General features: G+C 42.4%; 1 protein-coding gene across 1 annotated transcript in view; it reads right to left on the bottom strand.

Annotated features, from left to right (window-relative positions):
- Positions 1 to 23,538, bottom strand: part of Tesk2 (testis associated actin remodelling kinase 2) — a 120,297-nt gene that overhangs the window by 43,713 nt on the left and 53,046 nt on the right. Inside the window, exon 3 of the mRNA XM_036177334.1 lies at positions 20,394 to 20,515. Coding sequence (XP_036033227.1) covers positions 20,394 to 20,515 — 122 coding nt within the window. The remainder of the gene's footprint in view (positions 1 to 20,393; positions 20,516 to 23,538) is intronic.

Here is a 23,538-nt window from a genome sequence, read left to right as displayed (position 1 = left end):
CTCGCTTTGTCCAATTAGAGCTCTGTAACCATTCGCGCCTTGTTTGAATTATCCAATCAGAGCCCTTTGACCAATGCTTTCTGCTTCTGTACCGCCGCTTTTTGCATATAAAACCCATCTCACCAACCCAGAGGCGCGCAAGTCTTCCGAGAGGCTTTGTCGCCCAGGTACCTGTGTTTGAATAAACCTCGTGCTGTTGCATCTGATTTGTGGTCGCTGCGTGCTCCTTGAGACGGGGGTCTCACCTGAGGGAGATCCTCCGGGGTCTTTCATTTGGCGAGCCAGCCAGGAGGCAGAGACCCTCTACTCACGGACCACCAACCCACCATCAGGAGGTAAGCCGGCCGGCCTCGGTATTTGTGTTTAAGCTCGAGCCGTCCTGTGTCTGTTTTGTCTCTGTGCTGTCTGTTTCTGTGTTCGAGTTCTGTTCCTGCGCAGCGCGTCGGAGGGACCAGGAAAGGAGGCGGGCAAGGTCTGCCGTGAGGCCGGGCCGCCTGATTGTAGTGCCGGGAGAGGAGGCAGGCAGACTTGTCGTTGAGGCCGGGCCGCCTGAGTCCCGCACTAGGGTATCTCCCCTAGTGTTCTGTATCGGGGTGAGACTGAAAGGGCTGACGAGCCCGGACTTCGCTCACCAACCCTGGAAGACGTTCCACGGGAGTCTTGAAGTCCCCTTTGGGGCACGGTTTTTCGGGGCCTCCCAGGTATCCGAGGGATACGTGGTGTTGGCAGGGGACGGAGGGCGCAAACCCTCCCAACCCCCGACTGAGTTCTTGCTTTCGGTTTTGCGCCGAAGCCGCGCAGCGCGATTTGTTGTCACGTCTGTTGTTTGTCTGTTTCTTGTTTGTTGCCTAATTCTCTTTATCTAGACACCAGAATGGGACAAACCGTCGAAATGGACCACCCTCTGCGAGGCCGAATGGGTTAGGATGGATGTCGGCTGGCCCCGAGAGGGCTCCTTTAACCTCTTCTTTGATTTCACAGGTTGAAGGGAAGATTTTGCCCCCAAACCCCACGGGCACCCAGACCAGGGCCCCTACATAGCCATCTGGAGATCCCTGGTGGAAAACCCATTTCCATGGGTCAAGCCTTCCTCCTAGGTCCCTCTACAACCCCTTTGGCTTCTCCCCCGCCCTCCGCACCTCCTGCGATTTCTTCCTCCTCTTTATACCCTATACTTCCCCGCAAAGAGGCTCTCAAGCCTTCTGTCCTCCCCCCCCGACCCCGACTCTCCCCTCATTGACCTCCTAACAGCTGAGCCGCCGCCTTATCGCGCGGCACCAGCCGCGCCAGCCGCGGGACCGGAAACAGGGACGCCGGCCATCGGAGGGGCAGCAGCCCCTGAGAGGATGGCAAACTAGCAGGAACACAGGGGGACCCCGGCTCCCTCAACCCATCGCCGGTCGCCTCGGGCCCGCCGGGATGACACCCCCCTGGAATCCAAGGCCTTTCCCCTCAGAGAAGGGCCTGGCCGCCACCTCCAGTACTGGCCATTCTCGGCCTCTGATCTCTATAACTGGAAAACAATTTAACCCCCCGTTTTCCAAAGATCCCGTGGCGTTAACCAACTTGATTGAGTCTATCCTAGTGACCCATCGGCCAACCTGGATGACTGCCAACAGCTTTTGCAGACCCTCCTGACTGTGGAGGAGAAGCAGCGGGTGTTCCTGGAAGCACGGAAGCTGGTCCCCAGCGAAGATGGGAGACTACCCAGCTCCCCAATCTCATTGACATAGCTTTTCCCTCACGCGCCCAAATTGGGATTATACCACCGATGAAGGTAGGGGACACCTACGTCTCTATCGCCAGTTGCTCTTAGCGGGTCTCCGTGCCGCTGCCAGGCGGCCCACTAATTAGGCCCAGGTAAGAAGCACCATCCAGGGAAAGGAGGAGACTCCAGCCGCATTCTTAGAAAGGCTAAAAGAGGCTTATAGAATGTACACCCCCTATGATCCAGAGGACCCAGGGCAGGCACCAGGATTATCCTGTCATTTATCTACCAGTCGAGCCCAGATATCAGGACTAAGTTACAGAGGTTAGAAGGACTGTCAACATTGAATCTTTCGGATCTGTTGAGGGAGGCAGAGAAAGTATTAACAAAAGGGAAACTCCGGAGAAAGGGAGGAGAGGATGTGGCAGAAACAGGAATGAGAGGGACAGAGAGACAAAGCGAAGGAGATCAAGACACTGGCCGCCGTAGTGTTGCAGGGCCAGACAGAGAGGAGTTAGGATGGGAAACGAAGGCGACGCGCGTACACTCACTTATGGAGAATTTTCGCCAATAAGACATCCAAAATACACTCCCTCGCGTCCACAAATGGTTATGCCCTTCCCGGCAGAGGAACTGTTGACTAAATATTTTTACCACTATTTAATACTTGCAGACTAGGTAGAATGCATACCTCTACTAAGTCATACTGCTCATCTCTCAATGCACTGAGGATCGCTAGTTGATTTTGAATACTGACAAACCTGGAGCGCCCCCCTATATCTCTCTCTCTCAATCTTGACAGCCCGAGAGAATCGGGGATAATCATATGTTCACAGATAGTGGAAGTTTAAGATAACTATCAACTCAGGAACAATTCTTCACAACACAATATATACCTATGAAAAAGGACATTTCTTTGTATGCGGTATTTGATACTAACTTGCGAGGCTAGAGAAGATCTGACCTTATTTAAGTTTTGAGAACTCTTACCGGCAGAGAATCTCCTATACAACGCCCTCTATTCTTCTAGAACACCAAATGTTTATTGCAGGATTGACATGAATTTTGCCCACTCTACTGAGATTGAGAACTTCTAACCATGCTGGGCGTTATAGGCAATAAATGAGGTGGCTCACGTGGTAGTGCAAAAGAACAACTGGGGCCCTTTAGCGAGTTTAGCAAGTATCTTGGAGTGGAGCTATATCATAAATCACTCAGATAATGAGAGTTAATGTATATAAGCGTGCCGGTAGCCCAGACGGTGGAGTTATATTGACATGACACCTCCTCATGAATCTCAATACAGAGAAGCCTGGGTCAGAAGCCTCTGTCTGCGACAAGTTTGTGCCAAGGCATATGCAGAGTGGATTAATAGAATCCTGATAGCGTCACGTGGTACAGCCTAATATTGGCTTATTGACTAACTGTAGCACATTGTTTTGCTACTTTCCAAATCCCCATACATCAATGCATTATTGACAGGAGTAGGTGTAATAAGCCTTAGTGATGGCCGGCAACCACTGCCAGAGAAACAGAATTGGTGCCTCCAATTAACTCCAAATCATCATGATTACCATACAAGTGTACCGACATATAGACATATACAACCTGTTTCTATATAACTGCAAACTAGTTTGAACCATGCGCGAAAGTCGAAGAGACACGGTATGCTACTTGGACCTCACATTGATCACCCGACACACAACATCGCATACACTATACACCGGCGTGACACATTATCGCTCCAGGGTCTGGATGTAGCTGCGTAAATATTAAATAGTGTATGAATATATCCAGAATAGCTTCTGGAGGCGGACGTGTTTAAGCTATTAAGCGCGACTGTGTGCAGCGCGTCCGCAAAAGACAATAATTTAAAATCGCCATTTCTTGAGATATTCTAGGATATTTGAGTGTTTTTTCCATTTTTAGACCACTGTTCATGAGCTACAACGAAGACATTGTTATCTAGAGAATTCTTACTATGAACTCTAATGACATGTTTAATACACACTGACTCCGGAGAGAATAGGTGACCCTAGTCGATCATTCTCTCAGAAGGAGAAATGATGCAGCGACTGAATGATTTTCTTTTATATTAGAATTTTTGCTCATTCACATGTGTGTGTACATACCAACCACAGATTCCTGTCTCATTCCTTCTCCTGCTCCTCTAGCTTTCCCCCTTAACTACCCCCAATCCCTTCCTCCTAAAAAAGGTTAAGGCTTCCCCCATGGGGAGTCAGCAAAGCCTGATACCTTCAGCTGAGGCAGTCCAAGCCCCTTCCCCTGCAACTTTTGCAAAGCAATGCCTGCACAGAACTGATGGTTGCCATCCATTTAATTGAAATACATTTATTTAATTGAAAGTATTAGTTCTTGAGGAAGAACTGCAAAGTTTTTGATGTTGTGCAAAGAGATACCATTAGTTATTCTTTTATATTCCCAGAAACTCCACCTTCAGCTTTTGTTGGTAGAAGTTGTAGACATGTAATCTCATACACCACTTTAGAGCCTAATTACTGCTTACATTCTATAATGCCCATGGAAGTGTTAAAACAGCAGATTACATAAGCAAATAATTCTATCATCATATAGAAACAAGTTTCACACAATGGAAGATTTCCCATATATTTACTGCATCGAAGTGTCTACTTAGATTTTTGCAATAAATGATATCAAGGGTGTTAAGCAGAAGCTTACAGAGTAGTACTACACAGGGCTCAATATGCAGCAATGATACTGTTTAGAAAAGTGGGAATGTATTGTCAAAGATCACAATGTCCAAGTTGTTTGTTCTAGCTTTATGAAGTAATTGATGAAGGGGAGACTCAAAATACGTTAAAAGTTATAAAACTTTGTTATTTTATGTTGACTGCCTCTTGAGGATGGAAGAAGAAAAAAACCAGCTGAGGGTGATATCAAGATTTTATTTGTTTACTTTATTCATCATATCTTGTAATACAAAAGGACAGATACAAAAGATACAAAAGAATATTGGTTGGAAGGCTGGAAAGATAGCTCAGCCTTTAAAGGCTTAGGCTCACAACCAAAAAGGAATATTGGTTGGAGAAATATAGTTTTGGTTGGCTATATTGATGAGTAGGCATTCATTAAGAAACTAGTCTGAGTTAAGCTAATTACCAAAATATGAATATTTGTCTCAAAGTAGCGTAAAAACTTAGGTGAATATGTACACAGTAGTAGAGCTGACGGAAATACAGAGTGAATGAATGAATAAATTAAAAACAGTATGAGGAACATATATTTAAAAAAATTGTAAATGGGTTATATATATATGTAAAGGAGCTGCAGGAGACAGCTCCACAGTTAAGAAAATTGTAATGTTCTTCTACAGAACACAAATTTGGGTCCTAACACTCACATTCCAAGGCTTCCACTGCCTCTATCTACATTTCAAGATAGTAATGCCATTCTTGATCTCTTTAACTTTCCACAGGCATCTGCGCCGCTTCTTTCAAGATGCCCAATCCCCATGCCATGTTAGGACATAATTGTATTTATTTTTTTAATTAGTGAACAAAAAATGGAGAGAAAGTTTTAAGTTGAGAAAAAACAAGATAACCAAATTTTGGACGATAGAAGTAAAAAGGGAAAGTTCTATAAATCTCAGTGTGGGAGAATTGGGATCCATCATTGCAGAGTATTAGTGGCAGAATTCCTTTCACTAGTGGTCTCTCCATGCAGGAGTGTCTGGCCTTCTTACGATGGGTTCTTGACATGTATAGTTTTATGGTCTGTAGAATTGAAAACACTCTGTAGGCACATTGGACTTTCATCCCAAGCGCCCCCCATGCTTGACCACACTTAGAAAGAGAAATGATTGGACACTGTCGAAAATTTGTTTAGATGGTCTGTATATAGAAGATTAATTATTCATAGTCCTAGGGCTCTGAGAACATAGTGTGGAAATTATTACTCTTTTTGATGAGCATTAAATTTTTTCACCCTAGAGATCAAATTTATATTATAACTCTTGAAATTTATATGAGGACTAGAAAGTTTTTGAATCAGATACTAACACTTTTTTTCGATCTCAGCATAATTAAAATTCGAAAATATAATTTTCCTAAAATTTAACTCTATATTATCTATAACTATTTCGAAACCCACAATGCAAGGTTAGTAAATGTTTTTATATGCTTTCTAAGGATACTAGGCGAAAATGCATACTTTTTTAGCTATTTATGTACTTTTTACAGAAGGTGGATACATGATCTGTTACTCATTAAATGAGCCCACCACCAAAGTTATGCCTCAGAAATAAATACTATTTATTAAGCCTGATATTTTAGTTTTCTTTCCCCATTTCCCCCACCCTCTCTTTCCTCTGTCTTATTCTGGCCATTTAAGATATATTGAAAACATTTATTTATTTAGAACTGTAACATAGATTTTATTGAATGATGCCCTTTTCCCTCATTGTATTTCTCTTACTCTGTGCAAGCTAGTACATTGTTTGGATACATTCTCAGAGTTTGCAAAGCGAGGCGCGAGTATACAAGTATAAATCCAATAGGGCGTGAACTCAGGCTCAGGGCGGTTTGTGGGTCTCCTTGGTAACCAGATATGTGTGTTGACTCAACCCCTATCTAGAATTCCTCCCGTACTGACGCCAGGTGGTCTGTCCCTGACATCCTGCTTATCTCTACACCTTTGCCTTCTAGCTGAATTCCTTCGTGCCTCATCTCACAAGCTGGGGAATTTCCAATGGCTCTTAGGGGGTTTGCACAACAGGGCATTGACGAAGGTTTGGCTGAGAACAATCAGTGTCCATCAAAGGGTTGAGCAACATTTCTTAATAGCTATCTGGGCTGTGGTGGGGCCATTCTGTTTCCTGGAACTGTCTTTTGTTCCTTACAAACATAGCATTACTATAGGGGTGTCGGGGGGGTCTTTCAGTACACATACATACACACATGTTGGCAAAACACATATACATATAAAATAAATAAAATAAAAGTTAAAACAAATACATAATCCAAAGATATAGGGATGAACAAAACCCAGCCCCTTTCCTTACTGAGCTTCTGGTTACTGGAAGCTTTACAGGAACTGATTACAGTCCAAATTCCTCAACGTGTTACTCCAAGGTTTGAAAGAGCTGGTCATGGTGGCACGCACCTACAACCTCAGCCCTTTGGGAGGTTGACTCAGAGGACAACAGTTCAAGGTTATTCTCAGGTCCACTGAAAGTTCAAGGCTAGCTTTGACAAGATGAGATTCTGTCTCCAAAGATCAAAACAAAACAGAAACTAGTAAACAAAACAGCACAAAAGGTCTGAATGTTCTGGCCCAGCCTCTTATCTCCTATCACATCCACCTGCATTCTCTTTATTGTAGTTATGTAACTTGCCACTCCTACACATGTTCAGAGTTCTCAAACTTTTACATTGTTGCTTGAATGAGTGTTTCTAAAACCTGTTTTTCAGAAATTCTACCAATCCTTAAAAACTCAGTTAAGAACTAAGAACATCTACAAACAAACCAGGAGTGGTGGCACATTCAGTCAGGATGTGGAAGCAGGGGAATCTCTTTGAGTGTGTGGGAGCATGGCCACATATTAGATCATTAAATTCCATGAACTGGTTGAACCTTGGGGCACCAGTCTGAAATCTCAGCTACTCAGAAAGCTGAGGCAAGAGGATTGGAAATCCAATGAACAGAGTTATTTGAAGGCCATCCTAGACAATTTACTGAGATTAGGTCTCAAAATAAAAATAAGAGAGAAATGTTGGGGCTTCAGAGATACTCAGCACTTAAGAGCATGAGCTGTTTCTCCAGAGGTTCCAAGGCTCATTTCCCAATCCCACAGGACCGTCCATAACTCTAGTCCCAGGGAATCCGAGGCCCCTCTCTGTACTCTATGGGCACTGTATGCACATGATGCACAGACATACATATAAGTAAAATGCCCAAACACAATAAATCTCTTTTAAAAAGAGGGCTGGGGGTGCAGAGTGGTGTGCAAGGTCCTAGTTTCAATCCCCAATGCTCCCCTCCACACACCCAACCTAAACTGCCTTTCCAAGCTGGCTATTATATCTATTCAGAGATGTAATTCCAACTATTTTTTTTTTTTATCTTTCCCATCAAAATTACCCTTTCTCTTACACACATACACACACATACACACACACACACACACACACACACACACACACACACACACACACACACGTCTGTTCTGGAGCCTCTATTGAAGAACTTGCAGGCCCTGCCTTCTACTTCATGTTTTATAAATACCTAGCTCTTTTCCTATGTTACAAGGTTCTCCGGGTCAGGGATCCTGTAAGTGGACAAGAATGTCCACTTCTTCATCAGGCTGCTTCACTTTTCTTTCTGTTATAGACATTTTCCAGTTTTCATCACACTTGGTCATCACCATGGTACATGGACAGATTATGCCACACCTATGCCTATCCCAGAACAACTAACATCACCCTCTAGGCTTTCTCCATCCATCAGCAGATGCAGAAGACCCAGTGGAGAAATCTGAGGTCTTGCCCTAGTAGAAAAAGAGTACTTCCACCCAACCTCACCACACCAGGACAGGAATAAGAAACACCAGGAGATGTTGTTCACTACAGTAATTAACCCAACCTAGACCAGTAGCCTGGTTCATTGTTAGTGTTCAGTAACTAATTACCAAATTTAAATAAAATTTAAAATTCTTATTCCAAGACAAGACCTTTCCTAGGCCCTATAAGCCTCCAGTCGGGGAAAGGACCAAGATCATCAGTTAGAGTTATTGCAGGAAAATTAAAACTTTTATGTAAAAAGAGAAATTTAGCTTTAATAGTATTTTAACAATTATTTTATGTGTGTGTGTGCCTACACATTATATGTGTGCACCATATGTACGCAGGAACCTGTGGAGGTCAAAAGAGGGTACTGAATCCCTGGAACTGGAATTAGAGACAACTGTGAACTTCTCTGTGAGCTCACCAAAGCCACGTCTTCTACAGGAGCAGCAAGCACTATTAACCACTGAGTCACCTCTCCAGCCCAAGCTTTACTAATATTTAATCATGAATTAATAGTAGCACAGGGGAATATGCTCAAAAATATTTTCCTAATGAGATACTATGGTAGATGACTAATAGCCCCCAAGAGATATCCAAACTCTAATCCCCAGAAACTATAAATGCTGTAAAGCAAGGGGAATGAATATTACAGACAGAATTAAAACTGCATGCCAGGCATGGTGGTGCTTGCCTATAATCTCAATATGCAAAAGGCAAAATCAGCAAGATTATAACATTCAAGACCAGCCTGGGCTAAACATCAAGAAACTTGTTTCTCCAAGGGAAAAAAAGTTGAAATTTGGGGGTGGTTAACATTCCTAGTCAATTTACTTTAAAACAGGAAATGGACTAGGAATATGATCTCAATAGTAGAGTTAGCTCCAGGTTCAATACCCAGTAGAAAGAAACAGGTGGAGAAGATGAGGAGGGTTGCCCTAAATTAAGGAGGTAGGTCCTTCTAAATAGAGTTCTCAGAGAAGGAAAAATACAAACACAAGAATCATTATCACAATGATATAATGTGGAGGAGGGAATTACGATCAAAATATATTATATACATGTATGAAATTGTCAAGGACTAAAGCTATTTTTAAAAAAGCAAAAAGAGAATGGTACAACATGAAAAAGATTCAACCTGACATGCTATTTTTTATTTTAAAAAGTTTAAGTATTTTATGCTCTGCATATGGGTGTTTTGCCTACATCTATGTCTGTGTACCACAAGTGTGCATGATGCCCACAGAAGCCAGAAGAGGGCATCAGATGCCCTAGAACTGGAGTTACAATTGTAAGCCTTTGTGATGGGAATTGGACTCTGGTCTTCTACAAGAGCACCAAGTGCTCTTAACTGCTGAGCCATCTCTCCAGCCCCTTTTTAATTCCAGCAGAACAGGTGGATCTCTGAATTCAAGGTCAACTTGGTCCACAAAAAAGAAGCCAGGCCTAAACAGAAACCCTGTCTCAAAAAACAAAACAAGGGGTTGGGGATTTAGCTCAGTGGTAGAACGCTAAGGCCCTAGGTTTGATCCTCAGCTCAATAAATAAATAAATAAATAGATGGATGGATGGATGAATAAACAAACAAACAAACAAACAAACAAATAAATAAATAAGATGAAGGCTTTCCTTCACGAGCTGGGCAGTGGTGGTGCACGCCTGTAATCCCAGCACTAGGGAGGCAGAGGCAGGTGGATCTCTGTGAGTTCGAGTCCAGCCTGGTCTACAGAGCTAGTCCATGACAGGCTCCAAAGCTACAGAGAAACCCTGTCTCGAAAAACAAAAAACAAAAACAAAAACAAAAAAACAAAACAAGAAAAAACAAAACAAAAAGAAAAGAAAAAAGGAGGAGGAAGAGGAGTTAAAAGAGGGCACAGATCTCAAGTCTCCAAAGAAACTATGACTCTAGATCTATAAAAAGGCAGTAATATCCTTGGGTAAAGCTTTACTACACAGTTCAAATGTGCTCTGGATATATTACATCATGGAAAACTGGTTGTACAAGGTCCTAGATATCAGTATTCATAAGGAAAACTGGCTGAACCTCACATAGGTGATACTCAGCAGAGTTGGCTCTGCTAGCTTCTTTCCTGTTCATCACTATGGGGGTAGTGTGTGCAAAGACTGACTTCAAATTCACAATCTTCCTCCCTTCACATCTCAAATACTGGGATTACAGATGTCTGCCACTACCCTCAGCCTTCTCTATCCAGGATTTACCTGTATGTACATATATGTGTGTGTATATTTGTGCATATATGAGCACATGTGTGTTTGGGTGCCAGTGTATCCAAGTGCACATGGAGACCAGAAGATAACCTCAGGTGTGAGCCACAGAAAAGCTATCCATTCCTTTGAGACAAAGTCTCTCACTAGAAGACAATGCCTCAAAAAGTAAATGAACAAATAAGTAAATAAAATAATACCATAAAAACACAGGCACCGGGGTTGGGGATTTAGCTCAATGGTAGAGCACTTGCCTAGCAAGCGCAAGGCCCTGGGTTCGATCCTCAGCTCAAAAAACAAAACAAAACAAAACAAAAACACAGGCACCAAAATAGGAAATTATACAGAAAAAGAAAACTTCAATCTAGCCTGTATGTATCATGTAACTTTGTTGTGGTGCTGGGGATCAAACCACTAAGCTATTGAGTACTACCCCCAGAACTATTATTTTTTTCATTGACAGAGCCAGACAAAGGGAACAATAGAGCTACAGAAATAGACTTGATGAACCTTTCCTCAAGGAATTCAGACAAGAACAATGCTGATACAGAACATCTGTTGAACACTTAAGGATATGTTAAACACAAACAAAGCATGGGGGTCCATGCCTGTTACCCTAGTACTCATGAGTTGGAGGAAGGAGGGTTTCAACTTTGTGATGGTTTGAAAAAAAATGCCCCCCAAAGGAAGTGGCACTATTAGGAGGTGTGACCTTATGGAGTAGGTGTGGTCTTGTTGGAGGAAGTGTTCATTGTGGAGGTGGGCTTTGAGGTCTCAAATATGCTCAAGATATTACCCAGTGCCTCAGACCACTTCCTGTTGCCTGCAAAAAATAAGACTTTCAGCTCCTTCTCCACACTATGTCTGCCTGTATGCTGCCATATCCCGCCATGATGATAAGGGACTGAACCTCTGAACTATCAGCGAGCCACCTCATTAAATGTTCTCCTTTATAAGAGTTGCTGTGGTCACGTTGTCTCTTCACAGCAGTGAAAACCTACGACAGAAGTTGGAACCAGGGACTGCGGTATTACTGTGATAGTCCAGACCATGTTTTTGACTGGAGAAATATGGACTTTGGAAGTTTGAGTTAGGAAAGCAGCAGAATGCTTTAAGCTCTGTTTAATGGGCCATGCTAGTAGGAACATGGGAGACAGTGGTGCAAAGAGTGATTTGAACTGGGGGAGGTGGGCTGGCTCAAGAGATTTCAGAGGAGAAGAATATTAATATGTGGCCTAGAGACTAGTCCTGTGATATTTTGATGAAGAATGTGGCTGCTTTTCTGCCCTTACCCAAAAAGTCTGCCTGAAACTAAAGAGTTTTGGATTAAAAAGGAAATCTCAAAACAGCCTAGTATAGACTCTGTCATGTGGTTATTAGTGGTAACTCTGACAAAGATTTATAATGAAAAGGAGCAAGCTGAGCAAATAAAAATACAAAATGTAGGTGGCACACGCCTTTAATCCCAGAACTCCGGAGGCAGAGGCAGGTGGAGTCTCTGTGAGTTCAAGGCCAGCCTGGTCTACAAATTGAGTTCCAGGAAGCCAGAGCTTATAGAGGTAATGTATATCCTGTGCCATTATACGTTAGAAGTATGTGATCTGTTTTTTATTTTGATTTTACAGGGGATTACAGTTAAGAGATTGCATGAATCTCAGAGACTTTGAATTTTAGACTTTTAAGTAAGTTTGAGACTGTTACAGATTATAGGGACATTTGAAATTAGACTGAATGCAATTTTGCATTATGGTATGGCTAAAAGCTTTTGGGGGCCAGGGAGTGGAGTGTGGTGGTTTGAAAGAAAGTGGACTCCAAAGGGAGTGGCACTATTAGGAGGTGTGGCCTTGTTGGAGTAGGTGTGGCCTTGTTGGAGAAGTGTGTCACTGTGGAGGTCTCTTATATGATCAAGCCATGCTCAGTGAGACAGTCTATTTCTGGTTGCCTGCATATCAACATGCAGCACCTACCTCTCCAGCACCAAGTCTGCCTGCATGCTGCCATGTCCCACTGTGATGATAATGAACCTCTGAATTGTAAGCCACCCCAATTAAATGTTTTCTCTGTAAGAGTTGCCATGGTCATGGGTCTCTTCACAGCAACTGAAACCCTAAGACAAACTTCAAGCCCAGCATAGGATACATAGCAAGACTCTGACTCAAAAAAAAGGACATGTCAAACACAAACTTCATATAGATTACTTCATTTAACCCTTAAAAAATCATTGGTGGTAGGTACTAAATGTTATTATTTCCATTTTACAGGCAAGGAAACTGAAAACAGATTAGGTGTCTTGCACAAAGGCACACAACTAGTAAATAGCAGAGTTGTTTGTTGGGTACATTTTGGGGGTTAGTTTTTGTTTTACTGCTTATACATATATATTAGGCACATTTTTTTTCAGGGGGATAAAAAGAATTGAATTACAGAAACAAACATAGTCAATTCTTCAAGTAATTCACAGGCAAGAATGATGATTCCAAACATACTGATCAGTTTAGGACATAGCCTAGGCTAGCCTTGAACCACTACGTGGATGAGAGTAATCCTGAACCCCTAATCCTGTCTCCACTGCCTGCTGGCTGATCCATTCAACCATACCTGCTTTATGCTATGTTGGGGAATCTGCATATGGGAACCCATACCCACAGCCACCTGGACACTAGACAAGTGTGGTACTAACTAAGCTATACCTAGAGCCTACCTCTAATTCTTTTTTTTTTTTTTAATATTTATTTATTATGTATACAGTGCTCTGTATTTGCCCAGAAGAGGGCACCAGATGTCATTACAGGTGGTTGTGAGCCACCATGTGGGTGCTGGGAATTGAACTCAGGACCTGTGGAAGAACAGTCAGTGCTCTTAACTGCTGAGCCATCTCCCCAGCCCCTCTTTTTTGTACTTAACTTACATTTGTTTAATGATGGGAGGGGGCACATAGAAGTCAGAGGACAATTACTGAGAGTCTGTTCTCTGCTTCTACAATGTATGTGTGTTCCACAGATAGAACTCAGGTCAGTAGGTTTAGCAGCAAGCACCTTTATCTACTGAGACATCCTGTCAGCCCTCTTCCTCAAATTCTTCTCTTTTGTAAAGTCGTGAGGTTTTGTTTTTTGGTTGTTGTTTTTTTCCCCCTTGGGGACAGGGGTCAAGACAAGATTTCTCTGTGTAGCCCTGGCTGTCTTGGAACTCACTATGTAAACCAGGCTGGCCTCGAACTCAGGGATTCCCCTTCTCTGCCTCCAATATGCTGGGATTAAAGGCATGCGCTATCATGTCTGGCCTAGATTTACTTATTTCTACTTTATGTGTATATGAATGTTTGTTTTGTCTGTTTGTATGTCTGTGTACAATGCCTGAGAAAGCCAAAAAAGAGAGAGGCCAGGTGGTGGCGGCACACGCCTTAATCCTAGCGCTAGGGAGGCAGAGGCAGGTGGATCTCTATGAGTTCAAGGCTAGCCTGGTCTACAGAGTGAGATCCGGGACAGGCACCAAAGCTACACAGAGCAACCCTGCCTTGAAAAACCAAAACCAAAAACCAAAACCAAACAAACAAACAAACAAACAAACAAACCCTGAAGTTAGAGACAGTTGTGTGCCATCATGTGGGTGCTGAGAACCAAACCCAGTTCCTCAGTAAGAATAACAAGTACTTTTAACCGACAAGTGATCCTTCAGTGCCCCTCAAATTGCTTATGTACATTCTTTCACTTAATCCTACCATGGACCCCGTATAATAAGCAGTACTATTATGGCTCCCTACTTGAGATCAGAAAATGGAGATTACATGGTTACATTATCTGTAGAGGTCTTGAACCTCTCCTTTGAATTCCAGATTTGTTTATCCACCTGCAATTTTGTATCTACTGATCTCCCATTCCCAAAACCTGTTCCCCATAAGATCTTTCCCAGTGCTGCTACTGGCAATGTGATGCAATTTTTCCAGTCATTCAAGTAAAACCCCCGAGTCAACCCTGACACCTCCATCCCTTGCATTAATATCCCACACCCAAATTCACTGGGAAATCTTAGTCCTTATTTCAAAGCACCCAGATAATCCAACTACATCCTGGGACTTCTTGCTACCCTACTACCCTCATTTTGTTCACTGTTTAGTTGGTTTGTGATGGCATCTCACTAAGTAGCCTAGACTGGCCTCAAACTCACTATGTAGCTAAGGGTGGCATTGAACTCCTAATCTCCCCACCACCGTTTCCCAAATGCAGTGTTTATAGGGCTGTACCACAGTGTCTGGCTTGTCTTCTGAGACAGGGTCCTACTATGTAGCCCAGGCTGGCCTTGAACTTCCAGTGATCTTTCCTCCTGAGTGCTGTCATTACAGGTGTTCCTGACTATGCCCAGCCTCTCTTCATAAAACATTCAAGAGGCTGAGGCAAGAGTACCTTGAGATTTTAGCCAAACTACCCAAATAGTAAGTCCAAAGCCAGCCTAGACTATGTACTAAGACCTTGTCCCAATAAATCAAAAAGAAGACCAACAAGATGGCTCAGCTGCTAAGAGGCACTTACCACCAAGCCTCACAACCTGAATATGATCCCTAGCACCCCCACGGTAGAAGGAGAGAACCCATTCCCAAAAGTCCTCAGTTGTCTGTCTGTCTCTGTCTCTCTGTCTCTCTCTCTCTCATGACCACACACATGCATGCATGCACACACACACTAAACTAGTTGGATTTTGTCAACTTGACATAAACCTTGACTTATCTGGAAAGAGGAAATTCATTTTTTTTCCGAGACAAGTTTTCTATGTGTAGTTTAGGAGCCTGTCCTGGACTAGCTCTGTAGACCAGGCTGGTCTCCAACTCATAGAGATCCACCTGCCTCTGCCTCCCCAGTGCTGGATTTCAGGCGTGCGCCACTACCGCCCACCTATGAGGAAATTTTAATAGAGAAAATACCTCCATAAGATTGGCCTATAGGCAAGAATGGAGATATTTTCTTGGTTAATGGTTGATGTGAGAGGACTCAGCCCATTGTGGATGGTGCCAACCTGGGCAGATGGTCCTGGGTGTTGTAAGAAAGTAGGCTGAGCAAACCATGAGGAACAAGCCAGTAAGCAGCAACCTCCATGGCCTCTTCTTCAGTTCCTGCTTGCAGGTTCCTGCCCTGACTTCCCTCTATGATGTATTGTGACATGAAAATTGTAAAATGAAAAAACCCTTTCCTTCCTACATTGCTTTGGTTATGGTGTTTCAGTACAGTAACAGGAACTCACACACACACACACACACACACACACACACACACACACACACTCTTAATAAGTAACAAAAATACAATTAAAAAAGTTTTAAAGAGCCAGATATAGTAGTACATACCTAAAAACCCAACACTTGAAAAGGAGAGGCAGGAGGACTGCCTGAGTTCCAGGTCAGCCTGAGCCACCAGGCCCAGTTGCCGATAACGCTTTAAGAGCTCTCCTCTCTGAAGATTCTCTCACCTAGATACTAGGATTACAATGATAAAATCTGAGCAATCTCCTTTAACCCACCCTGGAACACATGCACAGACATGTGCACCTATGTACACACACACACATATACACTCTAATACATTTTCAAACCTCACCATTTAAGAGTCACTGTTTAATTTAGTATGACTTACTACTACTGATTTTACCAGTCCTTCCTTTGACAATGAAACCAAAGTCCAGAGATTGGATAATATGCCTAGGTAACAGGTAGGACATTGACCTTTAGCTGTGTTAAATACATTAGAGAGAAAGAATAAAAAACGGAAGATAATTAGGGAAAACATCAGGTTTGTCTAAGGGATTTCTGATTCATGTCTAAAAATCAATACTGAGTCATCAAAAACTCTTTAAGGAATAAACTATGATAACCAGGGATATAACAAGAGGCTCTACATTCCATCCCCAGCACAAGAAAAGGAAGAGTGGGTGAGACTACTCAGCTATATGTCAGGAAGAGTGAAAACCGAGGACAAGGAGGAAAAATAATGTTCACGCCAGATCAAAGTAAAGGTTGAAGTGTAACAAAAGGAACAGATGCACACGTCTTCAAGATTCAGGGTCAAGCCAAGGAACGAAGGAATGCTGAAGATGACTGGGGTTTTTCAGGTTGGCTAACTGGAAAGATGGCAATTTTAATGACAACAATCCTCAAGGCACTCGCTAATACTAATCTCTCTCAGTCTTTCCCCCACCCCGCCCGCTTCCTTCTCCTCTGAGCTAGTGTTTGAACCCACAGGCAGCATTCTGCCACTACCCTTCAGCATCACCTATTTCTGTTGTTGTTGCTTTTGTTCTTTTGGTTTTTTCGAGACACAGTTTCCCTATGTAGCCCTAGCTGTCCTGGAACTTGCTATGTAGATCAGGCTGGCCTTGGACTCCTAGAGGTCCTCCTGCCTTTGCCTCTTGAGTACTGGGATTAAAGGCATGCACCACCGCCACTGTTCCTATCTATTTCTTACATGCATAGTTTGCTTCCTTAAAGGGACTGGGAGAAAATGGGTTCCTGCTTTCTTTGTACTCAACAATAGATAATCTGTTCCACAGCTGACTCAGGTAGCTCACATTCTCCATTATAACAAATACAATTTTATTTTGCTACAAAGCTGAACTTGTACTCTTGATCCTTCTGCCTCTATCTTGAATACAGACATATACCACCATGCCCAGCTGGAGCTGAAGAAACTTTGAACAAACACTAGCAGTCAAGGACTGGGGACATAATACTTCAGTGAGGTCCTACTTTCAATTAACAGCACTAAAGACAGAACAACAAAAAACTAGTAGTAGATCAGTCTGAGTATGGTGAGATCATACCTGTAATTAAGAACTCAGTGGAAGGCTGAGGCAGGAGGATTGCAAATTTGAGGTTAGCCTTGCTACATATCAAGACGCTGTCTCAAAAACAGAGGTGGGGTGCAGCAAGGTAGTTTATCAGGTAAGGGTGCTTGCAACAAAGACTGATGACCTAAGATCAATCACTGCAACCCTCATGTGAAAGGAGAGAGCCAACTCCTGCAAGTTGTCCTGTGACCTCCACACATGTGCATATCACATGGACACTCACATACATAGAAATCCATACATAAAATTAATAAATGTAAAATTTTTTAAAGGGATGGGATATAGATTATTTATATCTATAGATATAGACAGAGCACACAGCATGCAGGAAACCCAGGATTCTATGCCCAGTACTGAAGAAAACTGGGAATGAATACCTGAGTTCAATCTCTGGAACCCATGAAAACATCAAAGAAGAAAACTGTTTCTACAAAGTTGTCCTCTGATCTTCATACATGAACATATATACACCCCAACCCCTCCCCACATACATTATATAAATACACAATAGTAATCACATTTAACAAAAAGAAAAAGTTAAGTGGTATAGTCAGTCAGGCGGTGGTGGGGCACACCTTTGATCCCAGCACTTGGAAGGCAGAGGCAGGAAGATATCTGAGTTTGAGGCCAGCCTGGTCTACAGAGTGAGTTCTAGGATAGCCAGGACTACACAGAGAAACCCTGCCTCAACAACCCAAAACATAAAAATAAAAAAAAATTAAGTGGTAGAATGTGTATAAGGATTCCAAGAGAAATATTAAATTCCTCATAGCATGAAGAATAACAAAGAGACGTGAGAACAAATGCTGGCCAGGTCCTTAGAAAAGCCATTGGGGAATGGAAATTAGCAGGATGTGGAATTGGGTTACAGATCCTGAGCACAAGACTTCCTGGCATGAACAACTCTATTCACAAGAAGCCCAAACTATCAATTCCTCCAAGCTCAACAAAGCACTTCATTGTTTATTTAACTGATAACTTAGAACAACTGCTATTAAAACCCACCAATCTTACCTATACCTATATATAAAAATATACATACAAACAAAATGTATATACCCACCAACCCAATGCCTTACCCAGTCCACTCATTTTCATTTGTTTATTTTTTTACCCACCCATTGCTGGGATGAGAAGTGTGTGCCACCACATCCTGCTATTCTTTTCCTTCTAAATGGAAATCTTTATAGGGAAGATGATAAAAGGAAAAACTGTAGTAAGGAGGTTAGGGTCAAGAAAAGGAGAAAGAAAAAAAGAAACAAACTCCAATAGCTCAGCTCACCCTCTCTGCTGGCCATGCAGCAGCTCTGGCAGAGAGGAACAGGTATGTCAGGGAATCAGATACCCGCCCTCCAGTAGGTCTTCTACAGCCTTCTCTCCAACACAGACTTTCCAAATCACTAACTCAGTCATTTTCTTCCCTCCTTCCCTTCTTTCATAGGAAGTTTCTTTTTGTTCGTTTAATTATATTTTGTTTTGTTTTTGAAGTCAAAGTCTCACTATGCAGCCCTGCCTATCCTGGAACTGTGTAGACCAGGTTGTCTTAGAACTCAGAGATCCATCTGCCTCTGCCTCTGCCTCTGCTAGGATCAAAGGTGTGCACCACTATCCCCAGCTCAGGACAACCTTTCTTTAAAACTCCTAAGCTAGGGGCTAAAGAGATGGCTCAGTGATTAAGAAAACTGGCTGCAATGGAAGAGAATCTGGGTTCAATTCCAAGCTCATACTGTACCTACAGATCCACAACTTCTTCTGACTTACACAGGAACTGGCTGGCGTACATACCTGCAGGCAAAAGACTCATAGTCAGCCAGATGTGGTGGTTCATGCCTGTAATTTTAGCACTTGGATGGCAAAGCATGAGGATCAGGAGTTCAAGGTCAGTTTCAGCTCTACAGAGACCCTATCAAGTGTGGGGGAAGGGAGGAAATTTCTTACATAAACTGTTTTTGGTGACACACACTTGTAACTCCAGGTCTTGAGGGTCAATAGGATTTTGAGGCCAGCCTGAGCACTTCTGACATTACAAGCATCTTATAAATAAACCCTACTGGGTTGGGGATTTAGCTCAGTGGTAGAGCGCTCGCCTAGCAAGCGCAAGGCCCTGGATTCGATCCTCAGCTCCAAAAAAAAATAAAATAAAATAAAATAAAAAAATAAACCCTACTTAAATATATATTAAATTATATTGCCTGTGCAATTTTATTTGAACGCACACTTACCTCACTAATATATCAAGGTGACTAAAGTGAGAAATATTCTGATTATTTATTACTAAAAAGGAAATTCAGCCTTTTAAAAAGAGATTTTATTTATTTTTATTTCAGGTGTATAACTGTTTTGTCTGTGTATACGCACTTACACCACATATATGCCTGTACCTAAAAGGCCAGAAGAGGGTGTTAGAGCCCTGGATCTGGAGTTTTCTAATAGCTGGTGCTGGGAATGGAACCTCTATCTCCTGCAAGAGCAGCCAGTGCTCTGAATTGCTGAGCCACCTCCAGCCAGTAACATAGAATCTTTAAAAAGTTTAATTATATTTATTTCACAAATGCATGTGTGCATGTGTGTATGTGTGTGTGAAGAGGGAGAGGAAAGACAGACAGACAGATACTACATCTTAAGTATAGAAAGAGGTCAGTGAAAGTCTAGCTAAAAATATTTTCTTCTTCTGCCATGTGGGACCCAGGCAATTAAGAAAATTAAATAACTACACAGAGACCAGTCTTTTATCTCTGACAAATTACTAATCACAGTAGGAAACAGTTCTTCTAATGAGCTAGTACTAATGTTCTAGTGAGAATAAAGCAACTTGACAGAAGCTGCCTTATTAAATACTTGTTAATTATAGGAAATTAAATTGTAATGGGGAAAGACCTAGAGTCTAGCTAGACCCCAGCAAGATGGATTCCTCAAGACAAAGTACTACTGTAGCAAGCCTCCCATAATGTCTCTCTGTTTTTTTTTTTTTTGAGCTGAGGATCGAACCCAGGGCCTTGCGCTTGCTAGGCAAGCGCTCTACCACTGAGCTAAATCCCCAACCCTAATGTCTCTTACTGATCCCAGAGAGACGGAAAATCCATTACCTGAGGATGTTGGGATGGGAGAGTCTATTCATGAGCTGCATCTCCTTTAGCAGGTTTGCTCGGTTACTGCTCAGCGTGTTCATCTTGAGAGCCATCACCTGACCAGAAGCTCTGTGTCGCACCTAGAAAGTCAGAGTAAGAATGTCAAGAGTCTCTACATGTAGAACACACCAGGATATTTTAGTACCAGTTTAGATGAAATAAATATTGCATTCTGGATGCTGATGCAGAAATGTGAATACATGGCCAGCTTGAGCTATGTGAGATATTGTCTCAAAAAAAAAATTACATTTGTCTCACTCCACTAATGAAGATGAATTTATTTCATCTAAGACCAAAATTGTTCTGACCACACTGAGCTGGTCAGAAATAGAATATTAGTCATATCATTTGTTTTTTTTTAATTATGTTTTTTTTTTTTTGAGGTGGAGGGGAGAGTTGGGACACAGGCCCCAGGTTGGCCCTAAACTTCTCATATAACTGAGGATGAACTGACACCTTATCCTCCTGCCTCCACTTCTAGGTGGGATTATAGGCACCAGCCATCACACCCAGCAAGGATCTGATTAGGCAGACCTCTGCTATGTATCTCTTAATGGCCAGGAACTCACTCTGTAGCTTGCCTAACCGTAGCTTCACACAACCTCCTGACTCAGCCTGCAAGTGCTGGGATTATATGCAGGAGCCACCACACCTGGATAATGAGTCCTTTTTTAAGGCTACTTCCTTAAGGCCAACATTAGTGACTTACAATACTAGAAGGAAACAGTCCATTCTGTATATTTTTATGTGTAGAGGGAGGGAAGAAATATGAGTAAGCCTTACGTAACAATGAGCTATAAAACTGTCTTTATAAGACACTTTATAAGGCATGAAAATGATATACTTTCAGCTTACACTAAGCATCATAAAAAATGTATCTCTAAGGGAAAAAAACAGGGCTGGGCATAGCTCAAATGTAGAGTATTGCACTCATCATGCACAAAGCCCTATGTTTAACCCTAGTACATTGGACATATGAGCATCCATGCACACACACACACACACACACACACACACACACACACACACACGGTAGGGGTCAGAGAGAGAAGTTAAACATAAAAAGAAGTCAGTGAATCTTTTAGAGCATATATTGTAGTAACACAACCCAGAACACTTGATAATAATGTAAATACTCAAGTTGGATACAATAAACACAGGTCAAACCACTCACAATATTATCCATACACACAATGGAAAGTCTATTCCTAGGAGCAGATGCCCACTACAGAATTCATTTCATTTTATTCACGGAAATTATTTCCTCATTTCAAAGCATACACTTCAGAGGTTTTATTTTAAAAATTGTCATACTAGACCAGGAGTGGTGGTGCACACCTTTAGTCCCAGCACTATGGAGACAGAGGCAGAGTTCAGTTCCCAGGTTCTATGTTGGATGGCTCACAACCATCAGGGGGATCTGATGTCTCTGGCCTCCATGAGCACCTGCACTCACATGTACATACCCATACACAGACATAGATGCACATGAGTTAAAATAAAATCTTTTTTGTTTTGTTTTGTTTTTTCGAGACAGGGTTTCTCTGTGTAGCTTTGCGCCTTTTTCCTGGAACTCACTTGGTAGCCCAGGCTGGCCTTGAACTCACAGAGATCAGCCTGGCTCTGCTTCCCAAGTGCTGGGATTAAAGGCGTGCGCCACCAGCACCCAGCAGAACAAAATCTTTTCAAAAAAATTAATTAATTAATTCTGGGCCAATGTGGTGGCTCAGTGGGTAAAATCCTTAATGCCAAACTTAACGATCTGAATTCAATTCCTAGGACCCACATAGAGGAAGGAAAGCACATGTTCCCACAAGTTGTACAGGCGCACCCACACACACAATCAATCAATAAATGTAAATTTTTAAATTTAATTCAGAAGTAGTACAGCAGGGACTTGCAATGCAAAGCTATTGTCCTTCTGTGAACTTCAGGAGTATCGCTTTACATCTACTTTAGTCTTCACCCTCTAAAGGCTCAATGGAATAACAATAACTCGAACTGTTTCACTTATCCGTTAATACAGGACATAGCACAGCTTATCTTGTACTTAAAGCAGTGATGGTTCGCAGTGGCCACAGCAGAAGAGAGAAGCTGGAAAGCTACAGAAGCCACAGCCAACAAACAGAGGCAAGATGTTGGCAGACCTTCCCCTCATCTAGATCCTCCTAGAGATTTGGAAGGCAGCTCTCTTCTCAGTGCCTCACTGAGCCTGTTGTCATGTGTCCCGTGATTGATGAAAGGGAAGCGGCTTCCCTTTCTAGATCCTGTGTGGATAAGTTAAAAGAGATCTTTATATACAAAGATCTCACTGGCAGTATTTTTCCAGCACCATTTACAGAAAGTATCTGTATTTTAGTGGGGCTTTCCATCTCCTGCCACTTTTCCCCTCCCACCATCTGAAAACTGGTGCTCCTGAGATTTATTTTTATTTTATTTATTTATTTATTTGTTTTTGTTTGTTTGTTTGTTTAGGTTTTTCAAAACAGGGTTTCTCTGTGTAGTTTTGGTGCCTGTCCTGGATCTTGCTCTGTAGACGAGGCTGACCTCAAACTCACAGAGATCTGCCTGGCTCTGCCTCCCTAGTGCTGGGATTAAAGCCTATGCCATCACTGCCCGGCCTTGTGCTATCATTTTTGAAACAGAGTCTTGTTATACAGTCCTGACTGGACTGGCACTCATCATGGAGCCCAGAATGATCTCCAACTTGCACGGAGTACTGGACGATAAGCATGTGCCACCATATCTTGGTTCACTTTAAGTTTTTTTTCCTCGTTTTTCAGGTCAGGGTTTTTCTGTGTAGTCCTGGCTATCCTGACCAGCTGGCCTCTAACTCAGAGATCCACCTGCCTCTACCTCCCAGTGCTGGGATTAAAGGTGTGCACCACCACTACCCAGCACACACTGAATTTTTAACAAAATGTTCAATTCTAAGAATATTTAATTAATCACAGTACTCAGGAGGCAGAGGCAGGCTGATCTTTAAGTCTGAGGCCAGCCTGGTCTACAGAGTAGGCTCCAAGACAGCCAGCCAGGGCTACACAGAGAAACCCTGTCTCAAAAAATAAAACAAACAAACAAAAAAGAATATTTGATAATAAAG

This window comes from Onychomys torridus, chromosome 2, assembly GCF_903995425.1.
Source record: "Onychomys torridus chromosome 2, mOncTor1.1, whole genome shotgun sequence".
NCBI classification, from domain to species: Eukaryota; Metazoa; Chordata; class Mammalia; order Rodentia; family Cricetidae; genus Onychomys; species Onychomys torridus.
Note: the sequence above shows the minus strand (reverse complement) of the source record. Positions and strands in the feature narration are given on the sequence as shown.